General features: G+C 39.5%; 1 protein-coding gene across 2 annotated transcripts in view; it reads right to left on the minus strand.

The window, feature by feature from the left end:
* Window positions 1-11493: 11493 nt before the first annotated feature.
* The window catches only part of FBXO21 (F-box protein 21), a 31587-nt gene continuing 23372 nt past the window's right edge, over window positions 11494-19708 (minus strand). Inside the window, exons 10-12 of one of the 2 annotated variants that reach the window (XM_075178517.1) lie at window positions 19399-19565; window positions 18389-18546; window positions 11494-16203 (exon numbers count right to left, since the gene is read on the minus strand). In XM_075178517.1, coding sequence (XP_075034618.1) covers window positions 16016-16203; window positions 18389-18546; window positions 19399-19565 — 513 coding nt within the window. In that variant the 3' untranslated portion in view covers window positions 11494-16015. Of the gene's footprint in view, window positions 16204-18388; window positions 18547-19398; window positions 19584-19708 lie in introns of both variants that reach the window. The other variant, XM_075178516.1, reaches the window with a different exon arrangement.

The following is a 19708-nucleotide window of genomic DNA, read 5'->3' on the forward strand; positions in this document are numbered from 1 at the left end:
CCCATACAGGTGTTGTTAGTTTCCTGGATATCTTTTATCCATGTTAAATAACACATCATAGAAACGGCTACACCCACACGTTTTGGAGATTTTATATAAATCAGGTAATACATTTGAGCTTAGAAACACAATTGTGCAGATTTCACACAGGGTAACAAACGTTTTGCTGGTTACAGTAATATAATAATAACACGTCAAATGTTTCTGTTAATAAATCCCTGATGCTCAAACTAAGGGGCATATCATCATCATCATCATATATTTATATAGCGCCACTGATTCCGCAGCGCTGTACAGAGAACTCACCCACATCAGTCCCTGCCCCATTGGGGCTTACAGTCTAAATTCCCTAACACACCCACACACACACACACACACACACACAGACTAGGGTAAATTTTGATAGCAGCGTGTGGGAGGAAACAGGAGCACCCGGCTTCAGTTAGGTCTAAAGATCACGCTCTCACTCATCGCGGATTAACGCGCGCAAACCATAAGGTTGCAAAAGGAAAGCCGTAATGTTGCGGTATTGTAACTTTACACGCACAACCTTCATCATCATCATTTATTTATATAGCACCACTGATTCCTCAGCGCTGTACAGAGAACTCATTCACATCAGTCCCTGCCCCATTGGAGCTTACAGTCTAAATTCCATAACATACACAGAGAGAGAGAGAGAGACTAGGGTCAATTTTGATAGCAGCCAATTAACCTACTAGTATGTTTTTAGAGCGTGGGAGGAAACCGGAGCACCCGGAGGAAACCCATGCAAACATGGGGAGAACATACAAACTCCTCATAGATAAGGCCATGGTCGGGAATTGAACTCATGACCCCGGTGCTGTGAGGCAGAAGTGCTAACCACTTAGCCACCGTGCTGCCCTAACCTTGCGTAATTGCGATCACCAGACCTAAAGTCAATTACCCGGGCGCTCTGCGATTACGCACCAAATGGCCGGCAACAGTAATACACGGTAATGCAATAGTGCGGATTTTCCTTTGCACCCCATAGGGTGGCGAAGGGAAATTCACGATATTGCGGTACCATATTACTTTGAGCAAAGTGGAGTGGGCGCGTAATATACCCCTAAGAGTTCATCAGTCATGGAGCAGCTAGTCAGCATTAGTGAAATCTGCCCAGCCAAGTACCTACAAAACCAATACAAAAGTATTTTCACCTCAGTTTGAAACACCACTAAACATAAAATACAAGTGAACTGAAATAAAATAGGCAATAATAAAGAACTAAGTTACAGTTGTGAATACAGAGGGAGTTAATAGAACAGCCTTCCTGTCAGTGATCACACTGAAGGACACTGCAGCGGACCTGTTCTAGCAGATTTGGCAGAAAAACAACTGATAACAAAGGACCACACATCAATTGTAAATATAATGTCAAACATCTCAAGTTCTGTCAAAGTATGACAACTTTTATCTATATATTTGTGAAAGTTATTAGTAACTATATAATGTAAGGCAACTTCTACTTTGGGCTTCCTTTAAGCTGCACTCACAGCGATTTGAACACAGCACAGAGCACCAGACAGAAAACTTATATGCAAACACCTATATATATTTTCTGGCAGCACAGTGGTCTAGTGGTTAGCACTTCTGCCTCACAGCACTGGCGTCATGAGTTCAATTCCTGACCTTATCTGTGTGGAGTTTGTATGTTCTCCCTGGGTTTCCTCCCACACTCCAAAAACATGCTGATAGGTTAAATGGCTGCTATCAAAATTGAACCCTTAAGAAAATAAAAATTACCCCTTAAGAAAATGATTCCTAGACATTTATTTATAAAATGTCAATTACAGTTTCATAAGAATGCACAATGGCACTTTCCAGGTAAACACAGACAATTTTGCATGGGAATAATTTTCTTTTACTAAGCAAAATGCATCTCAACATCAGCGATGTGTTTTCCTATCTAAATAAATGACATATAACATGATCAATATTTAATGATAACTAAAAAGAGATTTATTGAAAATTCCTATGCTAGCCAAGTAATATTCTGTATAACTGGAATGATTTCTTGCTGGGTAAGTACTGGATAGTAGACACTACATATTTAATCTCCTGGAGGTTTGGAATCTTAATGAATTGCTAAAATTGCTGCCAACTCATAGTGTACCTCGTCTTACATCCCTCTCTCTCTGACAAGGTCAGGGTAACCTCTCCTTTATGTGTGTATGCAGTACAGTACACCTGAGAGGATAGGAATAGAAGCTAGTGAGCAAGAGCAATTTTAGCTTCTGGAAAGTTTATTATCTGGAGTGCAAACATTTAAAAATAGAACATTCTGGAGATCTTCTTCTCTGCCTTAGATATATGAGAGGTATTTTAGAGATACAGAAAATGGAGAATCTTATTTTTGTGAAATTGAGAATGAGCTAATTAAATGCCAAATCCAAGTATTTTGTGTGTGTGTGTCTAGAACTTAAAATGGTTTAATATTGATAAGTTTATAAAAAATGTCAACTAATCATCATCATCATCATCATCATTTATTTATATAGCGCCAACATATTCCGTAGCGCTTTACAATTGGGGACAAACGTAATAAACTAATAAACAAACTGGGTAAAACAGACAAAGAGGTGAGAAGGCCCTGCTCGCAAGCTTACAATCTACGGGACAATGGGAGATTGACACATGAGGTTAAGTATACATTTTGCATCTTGGCCCAGCCAGACTGCAAAGGTAGGGTGACTCATAAGCTAAATGATCCTGTCACACAACAATGTTATTCCGGGGGTAGTTGTCTTGTGTGAAATTGTGTAACAGGCTAAAGGTAGTGAGGTTAAGATGGTGGTTGAGGAATATTATAAGCTTGTCTGAATAGGTAGGTTTTCAGAGAACGCTTGAAAGTTTGTAGAACAGAGGAGAGTCTTATTGTGCAAGGGAGAGAGTTCCATAAAGTGGGTGCAGCCCGAAAAAAGTCCTGTAACCGGGAATGGGAGGATGTAATGAGGGTGGAACTAATCAGAAGTTATGGGCAGCACAGTGGCCTAGTGGTTAGCACTTCTCCCTCACAGCACTAGGATCATGAGTTCAATTCCCGACCATGGTCTTATCTGTGTGGTTTGTATGTTCTCCCTGTATTTTCGTGGTTTTCCTCTGGGTGCTCCAGTTTCCTCTCACCCATCAAAAACATACTGGTAGGTTAATTGGGCTGCTATTTAAGTGTGTAAGTGTGTGTGTGTGTGTGTGTGTTAGGGAATTTAGACTGTAAGCTCCAATGGGGCAGGGACTGATGTGAGTGACTTCTCTGTACAGCGCTGCGGAATTAGTGGCGCTATATAAATATCTGATGACAAAGATGAAATTTGCTGGTTTCAGCCACATGCTTCCAGTTTGCAGTGGAAATTACTTCAGCCGCTTCCTGGCCTTGCAGTCTTCATTCATCCTTTAATTTCATGGTTTGTCAAAGCAGCTTCCAACAGCCAAGCAAGCATAGATATAGCTGTGTGAGTGGTTATATGTAGGTGTGCAGCGATCTGTAAGAGCATAGCTATGAACTACAGTAAGAACACCTCTTTTGAGTAGTTAATGTAAACTTTAATATGGAATATTTGTTCTTGCGGGTAATACACTGCCCTGTACCAGTATACCATGGTGGCTCATGGTAACACATGGTGCAAGGGCATCAACAGTTCTACCCATAATGCAGAGGAAGAGCGGTTCTCAACCAATTCCCTGCCACATACGGTACAACCCTGACACTTGGCTATTAAGCAGACAGGCAGAGAGCACAATTTGACCACCCATAAGGGCTTATTAACGTGTTTGGAAGATGACAACACGGCCACTTCTGACCAAATTCACCAGCGTGCCTGATAGTGATCTGATCAATCTCAAACAGATTAATAACTGGCATGGCACGCTGCAATATCACTGCACACATGGCAGCATGTGGGCGTAAGCTTAGTAACACCCATGCCACACAGGTTTCTTATAGGCACACTTATATGAAAGTCATTTAATACAAACATTTATGACACAGGCAAGCAAAATAGATAGCAATTTCATTTCCCACGTGTACAATTGAATTTATGAAGTATTCTCTTTAGTGCAAGTATACTGTTCATTCACTTTGTGTTGTCTGGACCTTATACTATACTCTGTGACTGAGGTCTGTTGCACAACAAGATTCAGGATACTGCTGACAAAGGAATAATTGCTGGGACTCGGGCATACCCACATTTTAGTGGTTCATCCTTATAAACATATTATTTCTGCAGGTTTAGTGTACTACATTTTGCTTTATATAGTATGAATTTATAACTGCAAATTTGTCATTTATAGATATGTAAATTGCTGCAGTGTCTAAGGGCATAGATTACACAGCATTTCCCAGCTAATGCGTTAATCCAGGCTTTTGGTGTTATATTCGACAAGCTAATAGATTAACATGTAATGTATATTTAAAATGAAAGGAAATAATATAACAAATAGAATATGGTTTCACATAGCTTTACACTATTCCAGTTTTAATTACAATATTTTAACAAACAAATGTGTCAAATGGATTAGGGTAGTGTGTCACTACATTACAGAGTTTTAAGTAAGTCTGTAGCTTAAAACGATGACTTAGTGTAAAGGCTTAGTCCAAATGATGCTACAATATTGCCGCACACTACTCAGCTGCTACTAGCTGTGCCCAGTGTCGGACTGGGGCATGAAGAGACCATCGGGGGAATGCAATCATAGAGGTACATAAAAAATTTTGAGGGCTGCTGCTTTTCAGTGGCTTACCACTGAAGGAGTGAGGCCAGCCATCAGAACAAGCATGCAAGAGGTTTGACTATAATTTTAGCTAGTGCAAAGCTTCTCTACAACCCTTCCCCAACCACTTCAATTACACAGTTTGACAATACTTGCCAACTCTCCCGGAATGTCCGGGAGACTCCCGCATTTCGCGTGAGTCTCCCAGACTCCCGGGAGAGTGTGGCAATCTCCCTGATCTGCCCACTTCCTAGTGAAGTGGGCAGAATTCGGTTCAAACGCCGCGATTCACCGGGAATCGCGGCGTTTGGCCCCGCCCCCGCTGTAAAATGACGCGATTTGCGTCATTACATCACGGGGGCGGGGCTAAATGACACGTTTTTTCGGGGCCCCGCCCCCTACACGCCAACCTACCCCTGGCAGCTCCCGGAATAAAAATATCAAGTGTTGGCAAGTATGAGTTTGACCTTCACGAGTAAAGTAGTGTCCTTGTAGAGGGGATAAAGTCAGACTGAGTGAGACAGTCACCGACAATGAGGACTGTCCATTCAGAATCAGGAAAGTTAGCAGACTGTCCTGCTCTCCCCGGCCTGTTCTTATGCCTTTCACATCCTGCTGCTGCCAGTTTCTTAAACTCAGTTGCTGCTTGTTGAATCCTGCAATGTTGGGTTCTGTTCGGGGGAAAAAAAAATAAAAAAAAAGATACACTGTACAGATCTGTATAGGAGTTAATTGCCTTGTTAATTAATAGAAAAGTGTAGGAGATGGAATTAAATCAGCTGTTCGTGTGTATGATGTTAGGGATAAGATATCATTTGATGCCTGCAGAGAGAAAGGCCCTTAATTGTATAAAAACCGAGGGAGTCTCAGAATTAAAGCCAGTTTGTGTAAGCTGGCTTAGGGATAGACCAAATCATTATTATCGGTGTGGCAAATGAAATGTATTGCATGCAAAACAGATGTCGTGAATTTTTCACTTCTGTATCTGGTGAAAAATTTCTCATTGAAAACACTTGGGATTGTCAGTCAAATTTTGTAGTCTATGTCATCAATTGTCAGTGTGGTATCCAATACGTTGGATGTACAATTAGATCTTTAGGTGTATGCTTTCAGAACATAGATGTAACATTCTTAAAAACCTAAAATGTAGGGGCCCGAGTCATTAAGGAGAGCAAAACAAAAAAAAAGGAGTAACTTTGCACCGTGGCAAAACCATGTTGCATTGGAGGGGAGGTCAATTTAAAAATGTGATGGCAAATTTATATTTGTGGTATAGCATGATCAACTTTAAAAGTAAAGCGATCAAGTATATGTGTGTTACATGAAAAGCAGCCAGTATTTTCCTTACATTCAAAATAATAAACTAATTTGCATCCCTTGCATTGTAAGATGGTTTGTCCAGGATCAAATTTACTCCTTTTTTTTTGCTTTACTTTCGTTAATGACTCAGGCCCTAATAGTGTAGCTAAACATGTCAATTTATGCCAAAATGACAATTTGGAAGGAATAAAAGTTAAAGCAGTAGAACAAATATGTATCACCAAGAGAGGGGGAGATAGGTTTAATCTCCTCTGCAATAGAGAAGCCTACTGGATCTTTAGATTTAAAACCTTGCTGCCTATGGGGCTTTATGACACAATAGAAATGAATAATATTTGAATATTGGACCATAATCGGGACATGTTGGGCTACAAAATAATAAATAATTTATAAAATAATATATAGATGGATCCATATTGTTTGTATAGGTTCTAGGAAAATATGTGTGAATTTATGCTATATACACACAATGAAGGCGTTACTTCTCTAGTCACTATTTTCAGCCATATTATTATTTTTAGTTGTAGGAGGTCGGGTGCGTTTTTACGAGTAGCGCCAATTCTCCTGTGATGCCAGGCATTTCCCAAGTTGCTTGGTGTTTTGGTTTTTACATCTGATTGTTCAGTATTGTTGCTTCTTAACTTCTGCATAACTGCTGTTTTTATGACCTTTATTTATCTTGGGCGTGAGCTATACCATAGTATGAACTTTCACCACCTTTTCCCAGGGAGGTATCGTGTAGATTGTTATACTATTTTATTGTTACTAAAATTGAGAATTATTAATAGGTATTTGAAATGTATATAACTTAAAAATAATATCAACAAACCCTATATCTCCCATTTATGAGCGTTAAAAAATGTTATAAGAGCTAGATGATAACAAAAACTGTCTAAAGATATATTAAAGTGTTATTTAATTGAGTAATTTGTTAGTAATTATTCATGACTGATTAATTTTTATGTTGTGTAAGGATATATGTATTTAAGCTTTATATATGATTTATTTATTTATACAAACTAATGATATATCAATTATGATTCTGATTATGTCTATGTATATATGTCAATTATTAATTGCAATCTAATTTGTCAGTGACCCCATTGTAAAAATGTTTATTCTTCAAATAAATATGTAGGAATATAAACTCACTTTGTAAAAATACATGTCATTCAGAAAGCTAAAAAAACATAAATACTACTTACATGTACACATACAATTTAAAAAAGTATGCAAATGCTCAAACTTGTCCGCCCTGCACATACAAAAGGTGTACAAAGCAGTTTTTAGATGTTCTCCTAGAAAATGAATTTCCCCACTACTTTGCAGGATCTTGTGTCTGGATGGAGACTGTGAAAGACACTTTAAAATCTTATCACTTTAGCCCTCCATTCAATAAAAGGGTCATTTTAAATAATATCTGTATTATAACTAATATTTCCCCAGTATGTATGCGTTTCAGAAATACCTTTTGCAGGGGCTTCCGTTAATCTCTGTAACAATGTTCTGGCTTTGTAGTCTTTCAAAATGCAGGTTTGTTGGTGGACAGACAGGCTAGAGTGACATCACTGCTGTGTATGTAATGATTGCAACAGAGTATTACATTGAACTACATGCATTGTAGTTTCATGGTCTCCACAGTGACATCATCAAGCTGGCTACTGCATACTTATAGCAGCTAGTACTTAAAGTCAGCATGCACAGCATTAGCAGTTGCAGAAAAAGCAACACAAAATCAGGGGCGGATCCACACTTTTGCTATACCCCGGGCGATTTTAAGGGGGGCGATTTAGGCCCAGCCCCCTTTCTAATTTCTAAGGCTGCCGGCGGCTGCACAGTATGTGCAGGTCCGCTCGGCCGTGACAGTGTGCTGCCCCGCTGCTCTGATTGTGTTTAAAACACAATCAGAGCAGCCGGGCAGCACACTGTCACTGCTGAACGGACCTGCAGTGTGCAGCCACCGGCAGCAAGCCCCTGCTAGGGGGGGGGGGCGATCGCCCCGATTGCCCCCCCTGGATCCGCCACTGCACAAAATGGAGCTTGAAGTAGGAAGTGAAGGTCAGACATTCCTATGGCTGTATAGGCTGTTATTTGGAGCAATTAAAATAAACAATCCTACACGGAATGCCAGGCAGTTATATTTGCTAAAATAAAATGAACAGTAAGAGATCTCCCAAACTATTAGAACACCTAAAAAAAAGCTGCAGCTCTTGGTCCAGGCGGTTTCACTTGGTCTTACTACAAAATATTCGGTATGGTGCTTTCTCCTCTGCTCCTAGAGCTCTTTAACTGAATATTTCAAGTGGAAAGTTTTTTTAAAAAGACACTGAGCGGATATTATCATTATCCATAAAGAAGGGCAATTATATTATTATAATACTATTACATACACAGGTTACAAGCCCATGTCTCTCTTAAATGTTGACCTAAAATTGTTCCCCAAGATACCGGCATATAGACTGGTCTCATTATCACAAGTGTAGTCCATCCAGACCAGGTAGGTTTCATAATCGGCTGCTAAGTGGCGGTCAACAACAGGAGGGATGTGGCCTTGATATACACTGTGAATGGGAACATGACTCCTGCTCTGGTGGTAACTCTCAATGGTAGAAAAGTGTTTGATAGGATTGCATGGACCTTCATGTTACTAACCTTAGTGAAATAGGCTTCAGAGGCTATTTTCTCAGGATTGGGCATTATAATTACAGCAAGGCTGCTGTTGCGTTTCTAGTTTTCTATTAAAAATTGCACCTGACAAGGCTGCCCCTTATCACTCCTACTCTTCACTTTGATGATTGAGCCCTTTGGCAATGCAACCATCTAAATATCTCTGGTATCAGAGTTGGCTCCCATGACTCCGTGTATGCAGACATTCTTATTACTTTAACAAACCTGATAATTTGACTGCCCTGTTTCTGGAAAGAGCTCAGCATATATGGGGATCTATCCAACCTTAAAATAAACAAGGATATAAACATATGTTCACCTCTCATTGCCTTCTCCCATGCTTGCCTCCAAGACATCTACCACGCTGCCCCTAATCTTTGGAACTCCCTACTCTGTCTCACCAGACTCTCCCCCAACCTTCAAATGCTCACTCAAAACTCCCCTTTTCAAGATCGCCTATCCTACCACCTCCCAACCATTCTATCCATCACCTCCTCTCCTTGTCTGCCATTTTCATCTCTTCCCAGTTGGTCCTACTGTTTCTCATCCCCCCTCCCTCTAGAATGTAAGCTCTCGCGGGCAGGGTACTCTCTACCTATCATTCCACGTCTGTCTTCTCTCCGACTCCCTTGTTCGTCCGGTCACATCTTTTGCTGCACTGTGTCAATTCCCATAGCATTACTCACACTCATCTGTGCTACTTATATGTATTACCTCATCTATGTTACTTGATTCTGTATCTGTGGCGCATTATAAATCAATAAAATTATCATAATAATAAATAATAATAATGTTCTTCTACTAAACCTCACATTGTGTGAACTTCCACCACTCAAAGCAAGCTGAACTTCTGAGGCAACCCCACAGGATAAAATACCTGGTCATCTACCTGACCAGATTTTATGATAAGTTTGTTTATTTTTCAACTGTTGCTGATGCCTTAAGGAAAAACTTGGCAAATTGGAACAAGATGTGCATATCTTGGGTTGACAGGAATAGGACGATAAAAATGAATGTCCGTCCTAAAATCTTATATTTGTTTCAGATGCTTCCAGCGAGGGTCCCTTCAAAAGCATGTTGTGTAGTCCAGTGACACTAAAGATGGTCTACCAAACATACAAAAATATGATCTAACAGTTCACCTTACCCAGCCTGTCCTAAGCCATGCAAATGCACATATTATCCTTTGGGTGAATATTGAAGCAGAAAGAATAGTTATGCACTACCAATATACTTTTCTTTGTTTCACTCAAAGTGAGGCTTGCCCTTAAGCAGTAATCCACAATGGTAGTTTTCATTAGCTATATGGGTCTATACAGGTATGCACTGGTCTGGTACACACAAGTTAATATACAACCCAAACAAGATGTCACCGCTTTGGGACAATCCAGTGTTTCCACTAGGCCTAGATCACAAGGCCTTTGGGACTCATCTGGACATATTCTCAGAGTTCAGTGAAATAAAGGAATGTTTTCATCTCCCTGCCAAATCCATTTTTCAATACCTGCAGCGAAAGTACCTTTTCAATTCAAATATAGCAATGAAAACCGAGTCAACTCTTCACTTAGAGGCTTTTTTGTTCACAAAGAGCTCCTTTCATAGGTTTGTTCTTGACATTTTGCGGTATGTTGATGTCATACAGCCAGCCCAAGAATGATCTCCATGAACTGAAGTATGAGAAAGATATAGGGAGGAGGGGGACTGAGCCCAAATTAGGGAATTAAAAGTTTGAGCTGTATCATTATACAGAACTCTCGCTTTTAGTGGTAACTAACTGAATTTGCCAAATACACCACTTAGAACATATTACAAATATTCTTGTAATAAATGTTACAGTAGATCTTATCAAAAAACCTTCAACTCATCAACCTCATAAATAACACAAGGCGTTCCTCTACCATCATCTCAGTCCAATATCCCCCAATTCACTACCTCTAACAAAACCTCTTTTCCCTCACCCTTCCTCCCAAGTCTCCTAAATACCTTATTTCACCTTTACCCCCCTGGGGACATACTTGATGTGTACCTTTTTAGCCTCAAAATATGATGGATCTATTTTGAAATGTTCCTGTACCCTTGGATCAGATTGATTGAGGGGGACATCTTGACTATATTAATTTGTTATGTGCGCTCGAAAGTTGTTGTTTTTCACTTGGCTTGAAATGTGCTTTATGTATACAATGCACAAGCTCCATAATGTGCACCTTAAATGCTTATTTCAAAATCTAATTTTTGGATGTGGGTGCATAACTGGGCACATTTATGTGACTAGCACACACTTAGCAAGAACACCATAATGCAATCCGTATTTGCAGGCATCGTTTTCATGTATTGTTGTGAAGAGCGCTGCTAAACAGCATGGGGGGCATTTTTCATGCTACAATATGAAGGTTTTACCCCAATGTTTATCCATCAAAAATGAAGTTGTCACCTATTGCTTATAATGTGAAGTACAGTAGTACACATAGTTTGGTAAAAATGAGACTTGATCAGGAAGGGAAGGCTTTGGGCAATGTTGTTAAAGACATATCTACTATTTAAATTAAATATACTAAATCTTATACTGGAAAAAAGCCCTTGCCAGAGGATCCCCTTAGCAGCCTAGATAATAAATCCCATAATTACACATACCTCTAGTATGATTTATACATCTTACTGTTTAGATCTTCTTGTAAGATTGATTTATATGGGAGTCAATACACTGTTTTCTGAAGGGAATAAAAGATTATAGTAAAAACAATGAAACACATAACAAATAAAAGATTGACCAACAGGTTTAGTAGTAGATAGCAGAGATTTTACAATATTTATTATTCCTGGCCCTTGTGGACATATAGCAATTTTTGTATGTTACATACAAATGAAAACTAGCACCAATGCCTCAGATGACAGGATGATTAGTCACATACATGTCTAGTTCAATATATAAACTAAAAGATATGTTTTATATGGTATTTGTTTCAGTACTGGCACTTTGAATACTATGTTTTGCCACCCAATAAAAATGAGTTATGCAGAGCTTTCCAAAGAATCGGCCCCTGCTACATTGGAGCTTACAGTCTAAATTCCTTAACACATACACACTAGAGTCCATTGTGTCAGCAGCCAATTAACCTACCAGTGCGGTTTGGACTGTGGAAGTAACCAGGAGCATCCAGAGGAAACCCAGGCAAACATGGGAAGAACATACAAACACATAGTTATAGTACACAAGTTGGAATCAAATCAATGTTCCCAGTGCTGTGAGTGCCCACCATTGTACCTTCTTGGCACAAGATCCCACGACTGACCCATTACATTCATTGGAAAGAATTGTGTCCCTGTTGCACAAGAGTGCTTCAGCAGTAAAAACATTGTATGTAGCATGTTCACAACTACAGGCATCCCATGTGACATGAAAACAGCGCTTCCCATTTAATGTAACATGTCATACTTCACACGGTTTTCCAGTTGCTGGGAAAAGGTGGCATTAGTAATTAATTTAGTTACTACAGGACAATAGAAATTATATATATATATATATATATATATATATATATATATATATATATATATATATATATATATATATATATATTAGTTTCACACAACAGATTAGTGCAGAATTAGTGAAGAAGAATTAAAAGAAATATATGTAATGGTAACTAGCTGGCTGAGGAATAAAATACAATGTGTCTTTTGTTGTAATACAAATGAAGCTAAAATGGTTCGTGGGACATCTCATGGCTTACTTATGGGCCTGTCCAGTGTACTTATTTGAAGGTTGCACTACATTCAAGCCATAACAAACCTGGACAGGCACTCACTACAGAAATATTTTGACAAGACGGCATAGAAGGTTCAACTCAAATAAATGTAAGTTAATGCATCTATTTTGTTGTGAGTTTACTCTTAATAAATTGGGGTGATAGAAAAGTATATACAGCGCTGTAGCACTTGCTAACGTCAGCTGCTGCAAGTGCTAATAAAACACTAGTATGAACCAGAAAAGGGACAGAAGTGCAAGAACTAAACATAGGTTTACTATTGTGTAGAACTATCATTTATTGACAAAGCACTGACACATGTTAGGCAGTGCTTTACATAGACGGGATTATGATACAAATAAATTATATTCAAATGAGCCTACAATCTAAGAGGTGTGGGGAATGATTAATCTATAAACTAGCGGAATACAAATGGTAGTTGTTGGTGGGGTAAGTGAGTGTGCCTACGGTTAGGCAGCAGCCCCTAATATTAAAACAGCCATTGGCGACTAGCATATTTATGTAGTTGGACTGGGGAGAGACACAGGAAGGAGGAGACATGAAATATGAACTAGTCATTATATAACTCTTAAAACAGTCAGTTGCTGGAACCATGACTGCCCTTCACCATTATACTAAGTAACCCCTCTCTGGAGAAAGCTTTTGCAGAATTTAGGTGCCAGATTAAATGACGAATGGAATGCTGATGGATGCTTATAGAATTTGGTGACCAATGGCAAGAGACTGAGCTGCATAGCCCTTACCACCTTGGCTTTTTGATACATCCCTCCACCCTCAGCTTGTGGTTATCCACTAGCTCTGGAATCACACTTTTGAACAGTGTTTTTCTTTGGTATCATGCTCGCTGCTGAACTCCGAGACAAGACACTTATCCCCTATGTACGCAGATAATTACATCCTCAAAGCATATCAGTCACTGGGTGGGTACCATTTTTGGCACTAGTCTATAATAACCACATAAGAGAACTTGAGAGGGTTCAGATATGGCCAGCCATAGACAGTAAAAGGAGCTATTAAATTATTATTATTGAATTAAAGGCTCGAGAAATTGGGTTTTTTTAAAAAAAAAAAAAAAGCCAGTCTAAAATGTAACTCAATGTCACAAGATATCATGGCCAATACAAAAAATGTTCCAACTATGTTATTACTCAGAACTGTGAAGGGGACATGAGGACATCCGTTGAGATAGAGAAAATAAGAGAAATGGGTTCTTCCTGGTAAGGAGTGGTCAGACAAAGGAATTCTCCATCAGGTAGGTGATAATGGCAGATTCACAAATTGTATTTAAAACAAATAGTTGTCCTTTCCAACAAGAAGAAATATTTGGAACTATAACTAGCATATAACAAAACTGAGTCGATTATTTCCTGGAATTAATCAGATTGCCATTATGGAATCAGGAAGGAACTGTAATCCTTTGTTGTACTCTGGCTGCCTCACTCTGGATCCGCCTTATTTTGGATCAACAGAGAGCAGTTACAAAGTGTTAAACTTAATGGACTTTTATTTTTTTTTTTTTGGAGAAACGAAGTAAATGACAGTTAAAGTTTTAATTTTTCCTAGACTAATACCAGTTGTAACTTCAACATTCAGCTACATAGACTTGTCCCAGACATTTATACTGTCATTGTATATTGTGGTCCAAGCCGTAAACTCTGGTGCATACAGAATATGCATAGATGGTAACCATAGGGTGATGCTGTGATTTGCACAAGTGCTTTTAGAAGCAAAGGTTTGTGGAGGAGCAGAGTTTTGCACCAGTCGATGGTAGGAGTTTGGCAGTGTGGGGGTGGTTCTTTTTTTTGTTTTCTTAACTAGCATTCCATGGTGAGCGAGGCATGCACGACCACTGTCACTCCACAAGAGTAACTGCACCATCTCCGAGCTGGAGATCCTACACTTTTATTGGGATGTCGTTTGTACCTCCCAGTTGCAGAGAAGTGCAGTTAGAGGAGCACATGATCAATGTAAACATAACACACTGAAGTGACACATATAATACAGGCTGCGCCAATGTCCCCTCACTCTGGCGATAAATGTAAGCCATACATGAGGAGACACCCAACAGCATTTCACAATGGAGGCAATTAATAGAAGGAAATATAGAATGTGCTTTATAGATGAGGAACACAGCCTCACTACCTCAATGTCTACAAGGAGTTACTATCTGTACATAAATCACAACTTAGATTGTACATAGAGGGTCAGCAGCTACACAATGTGCCATGTGAGATAACTATGGACAGATATGATACTGCTCACAATGGGGTCTACGTGTAGATTTATTTTGCAGTGTAGTTTATATAATTATTTTAATCATTTGGATAATTTATTAAATGCAACCCCCAAGGCAGACTTTTCATGAAACTGAGGTATCCGGGGTATAATATTACATTTAATAATATTTCATAGTTTAAAAGTAGTGTTACCTTCACCTACATCTCTCAGCAGGCAATCTATGATAAACAGCTTATGAAATGGGCCACGAAACACAAAAAGGAAAACGGAACTCTTCAAGCCTTCACCAATCTAAAAAAAAAATCATTCTTACATTGGAAACAGCAAGACAAGCATTTCCATCCATGAGGCTTTAAGTCTGAAAGTACTGCTGATCACATAGCAAAGTGATTCAAGTTTAACTCCAGCCCTTAGAGCAGCTTTATGAAGATGTACAACAGAATAAGATTGTATGGAGGGCAACTCCTATTTTATATTGAAGGAAAACTAAATTCCTAGTTTAATTATGGATATATGATCAAGGATTTTAAAGCTGCACTACGACCTAGTAAAAAGGCTTGTGATTGGCTCACGCTATGACTTTATCCACCCTCTATCAGAGAAGTCTGAGACACGTAAATAATACATAAAACAGTCAGTCAGACACACAGTATCATGTGAGAGCTTTAACATGAACTCAGTTTAAATAAATAAAATATAGTAGGGGCCAATTACCACATAAGTTGGCCCAGATCTGACACAATCTACAACAGCTCATTGAGTTTAAGACAAAATGAACAGGCTCATCAAATAACATTTCTATTTACCATTACACGATAAACACACAGCAAAGTGCAAAAGGATGCATTAAATATTTGTTCCTGATTAACTCTGTGGAGTTTTAGAGGTAATTAAAGAGAACAACGATATAATTCAGTTGAAAAATCTTGTGAAACGCCCCATTTAGTGTTACGTCTTTGTTGTTGTCTTTTAATGAATGTGTATAGTATGTTTAAACTATTTAATCTTAGATTCGATACACTACTTTTCAGCATGCAATGAATGCCTGTTTAGTCTTACACAATGGAATGTTATGCATGTTTCTATACCGTGATCACCATTCATGGAAACTGAACCTTAGCTGCGAGTACAAACCTTTCACTGTAGTACGCCCCATTAACATTGCTTGCACAAGATCCTCCTAGCGTCTTAATAGAAAGGTTTAACACTGCATGTGCATATATAGTAAATGTAGGAGTATATTTAAAATGATATCAATAAATAAACAGGGATGCTATTTTTGAACATTCAACTCATGGTTCCAGCTGGGGAATATTATATTGTCCAACTAAACTCTGCTGAATGGTAAAGTCAAGGTCTTCTGGGTACTGAAGCTGTAGCTCTTTACTTGCAATATAGTGATTTCCTGCAAACTCTGAGAAGTAAAGGTCAATGTCTGGGTGCAGGATTCGTCCTGGAGCTGGATGTGGTTCAAGATTCTCTGTGACAAAAGAGAGAGAGGGGGGGGGGGGGAAGGGAAAATAAAACACTGGCAAAGATGAAGATTTAGCCCCCCACATGAACAAACCTGTTCCCCACCACAGAACCTCTATCAGTTACATGTTTTATAGTTGGTGTGCTACTAAAAACAGGGCAGCAGTGAGATATTTCTACAGCAAACCACTCTTTTGTGCATTCTACCCTATGCCACATATCACACGTATCATTAGGGACGCTTTTGGCAGCTTATGTAATATTACATGTGAATTTAAATGAAATGTAGCATGGACAATACTCTGGAGCACAGGTATGTGGGGGCGGTCAGTAAGTCAGACCATAAGAGAACAGCAGGCTGTCTGTGTCACATGATTACTTGGGCATGACCGTGAGAGCAGTTTTCATACAGCAAAATGCCAAAACTTGCCGTATTTTGCGTAAAATCCCACTGCGCATGCCCAGAACCAAACCATACGCCAGTGAATGCAGCACCATCCAATTCATCTTTGGGTGCAATGGAACCTTACTACAGCCTACGATTTCAGAGGTGGAACGGGCAGGGGACAGGGCGTGTGTACGTAGTCAGTGTACAGTAAGGGCGTACCAAGCTCGAGCGCACGCAGCAGCGTCTGATTCAAGCTTTCGGCATCTCAATTGTACCAGCTACAGGTCAGGTGTAAGTGCTGATTACTAGCGAGGATTGTCTTTTATGCATGATATTACATGTGTTTGCAGCCAGGAGCAACTGTAAAAATGCAGTATATGTACAGTAGACATTGATAACATCCTAATAAATATTTTATGGAAGAAATTAAACAAATCATTTTATTTTTAAATGATCTGTCACTAACGATTATATTTTTAATAGATGACAATGACTGAATTTTTCTCTTTCTCTGTCCATTTTTTTGGGACTTTATATTCCACATATGTATTGGAGTGTGGCTGCTAGACCGCACAATCGTGCAACATCACATCAGCTGACTTTGTGCTCGCTTATTGGCGGTATGAATATAGTGGCGGGCAGGGGTGGGCTGGGCAGGGGGGCATCAGCCCCCCGGGTCGCTCAGACTCACCAATGCTAGGGCCAGCCGCCCCCGGATGCAGTTTTTCTTGATTTTTCCCGGCGGCCGCATCTCTTGTCATGAGATGCGGCCGCGTCAGCGCACAGGCGGCCGCATCACGACACGCGATGCGGCCGCGTCATCCCGTGTCATGCGATGCGGCCGCCTGTGTGCCCCCCAGGCTGGTATCTGCCAGCCTGCGCCTGGTGGCGGGCGTGGCTGCAGCACAACAAACTGGAGACAGGACAAGAAAAACACACACATATACATAAACAGTCTGCACAGCAAAGTTATATATTTTTGTTAATATAAAGTGCATGTGTGGTGGTATCTAATATATAAATGTCTAGTGGCGTGTGTTAGTCTATCTGTCTGTGTGGAAAAAATAAAACCAAGCTGCAGCGCCACCTGCTGGGCGGAGTTATACACTGACCTACTAAATTCTTAGTGTGTGGGAAAAAAAATTCAGAAAGGGCTGAAATTTGGTATACTAAGATGTTTTTAATTTGTTAATTTAATTTGTTAATTGTTAAAAGTGTTTATAAAGATTTAAAAAAATATATATATATATTTCTTGAAGGAGAAGTGACAGTTGGGAGTGGTTGGTGGTTGCCGGGGGTGACAGTGGGGAGTGGTTGGTGGTTGAGGCCTGGGCTATGGCCCAAATGCATGACAAGAACCTTTTTAACACCTTAAGTAGCTTGATTTGACTAGAATGCATGAGTATCATGCACGGGTTAACTTGTACTTTATATACACATACATATAAAAATAAACATACAAGCAACGCAGAAGGTTTTTACATATATACCTTTATGTGTTCCTTCACTTTGTATTACCTTGCTATGTGTTTAGTTGTTGGACACACAATGCCACTATGCTTGCTGTATTCATCTCTCTTTCCCCCCTCCTGCTTATTGTATATTTCAAACGTTCTTAACCATGAAAGTGAAAATAAAGAGTTGAAAAAAAACCCAGAGGTTTTTAGATTTGGAAATGATTCTTACTTGCTCATCTCCCTGTATCCTCAGCTCTGATAATATAGATTACATTTTGCTGTGCTACATTTTTATGATTTGCTAAAATATAATCGTGCAATTAACAAAGCTGCTCATCGCTGCTCACCCTGTGCGACATAACTACAAGATCCATCCTCCAGCAGGACGCTGTAAAACGGCTGGTTGGCTCCGTCAGGGAGGGGATATAGGGCCAGGTTTTCTATCCAGTCTGGTGGCATCATGCACATAGGATCCCAGCCGAAAATGACACCACTATAATCATACCTGTCCAGGCAGAAGGGGGAATGTAGAAAAAATAGGGAGACTTAAAACTGGATATATTACAGTGGCACAGCCCCCAACAGTCAGAATCCCAAAAGTGCGTCAAAATAAGACCTGTCCCTACCCAAACTCCACCCAGTTACTACAAACTCCATCCACACATGGCCATATTTAATCATAACCCACCCACTTTTCCATTAAACCCCGTCCCTTGTGTGGGCCGTAAACTGGGATAGTTTGGATAGGATGTGTTTTACTCCAGTGCACACATACATCCCTTCTAGATATCACAGTTACTGGAAGAAGCAACATGAACGAGTTACACTAATGACATAACAGTTATTGCAACGCCATTTTATGACTGGTGAGCAAAATACAACAAACAGAATATCTATAACAAAATGTTTAAAAATTTCTACAGCGCTTCTCTTGTTGCAGCTCAATAAACATCTTTGAAAAAAAACAAAACAAAAACATACACTAATTTAAATTGTTTATAACTTAAGATATATTGCTTCTTGTCTTTAATGCTGGTGACCCATGTAACAAACTGATCCTTCAATCTTAACATTTTCTGAATTAAATGATTTACAAATCATCATGTGATGATTAATTCAATTAAATTTCAACTGCCTATGGTCAAAACCATGGTCTATACGGTGACATAATAAGAGGAGAATTGCCATACAAAAATGTAACAGACCGAAGCGCACACATTGTAATCATAGAGCTAAAGGCCAGCAATCCTAATTGTCTTCCTGATAGATTTTATATACACACTAACATATACACAGAACACAGTGTGTTTCTCTCATTTGTAAAGTTCCTGAACAACACTACAGTAGCGTTTCCCACCTCTTGTGCCTCACTACAAGTCCAACGGAATAGCACACTTCCTGCTCACTGGATCTCAGCTTCACATTCAGACCATTGTCCTCTTTGCGCCTCTCTATATGCTCCAAAGTATGCTGGACCAGATATGCCACAGCACCATGCTGTGATGGGTCTAAGGCTTGTATGTTCTGCAGAATATCCAAGACCTATCAAATACAATTGTAATAGCACGGTGTAATCTGACATTCCTCCACATTATACGGATCTACTTTCCTTTACAGTCAAATGGCTCACATCTACTGCACGTATATGGCCTAAGATTCCACTAGTG

The sequence above is a fragment of the Mixophyes fleayi genome, chromosome 1, assembly GCF_038048845.1.
Source record: "Mixophyes fleayi isolate aMixFle1 chromosome 1, aMixFle1.hap1, whole genome shotgun sequence".
Taxonomy (NCBI): Eukaryota; Metazoa; Chordata; class Amphibia; order Anura; family Limnodynastidae; genus Mixophyes; species Mixophyes fleayi.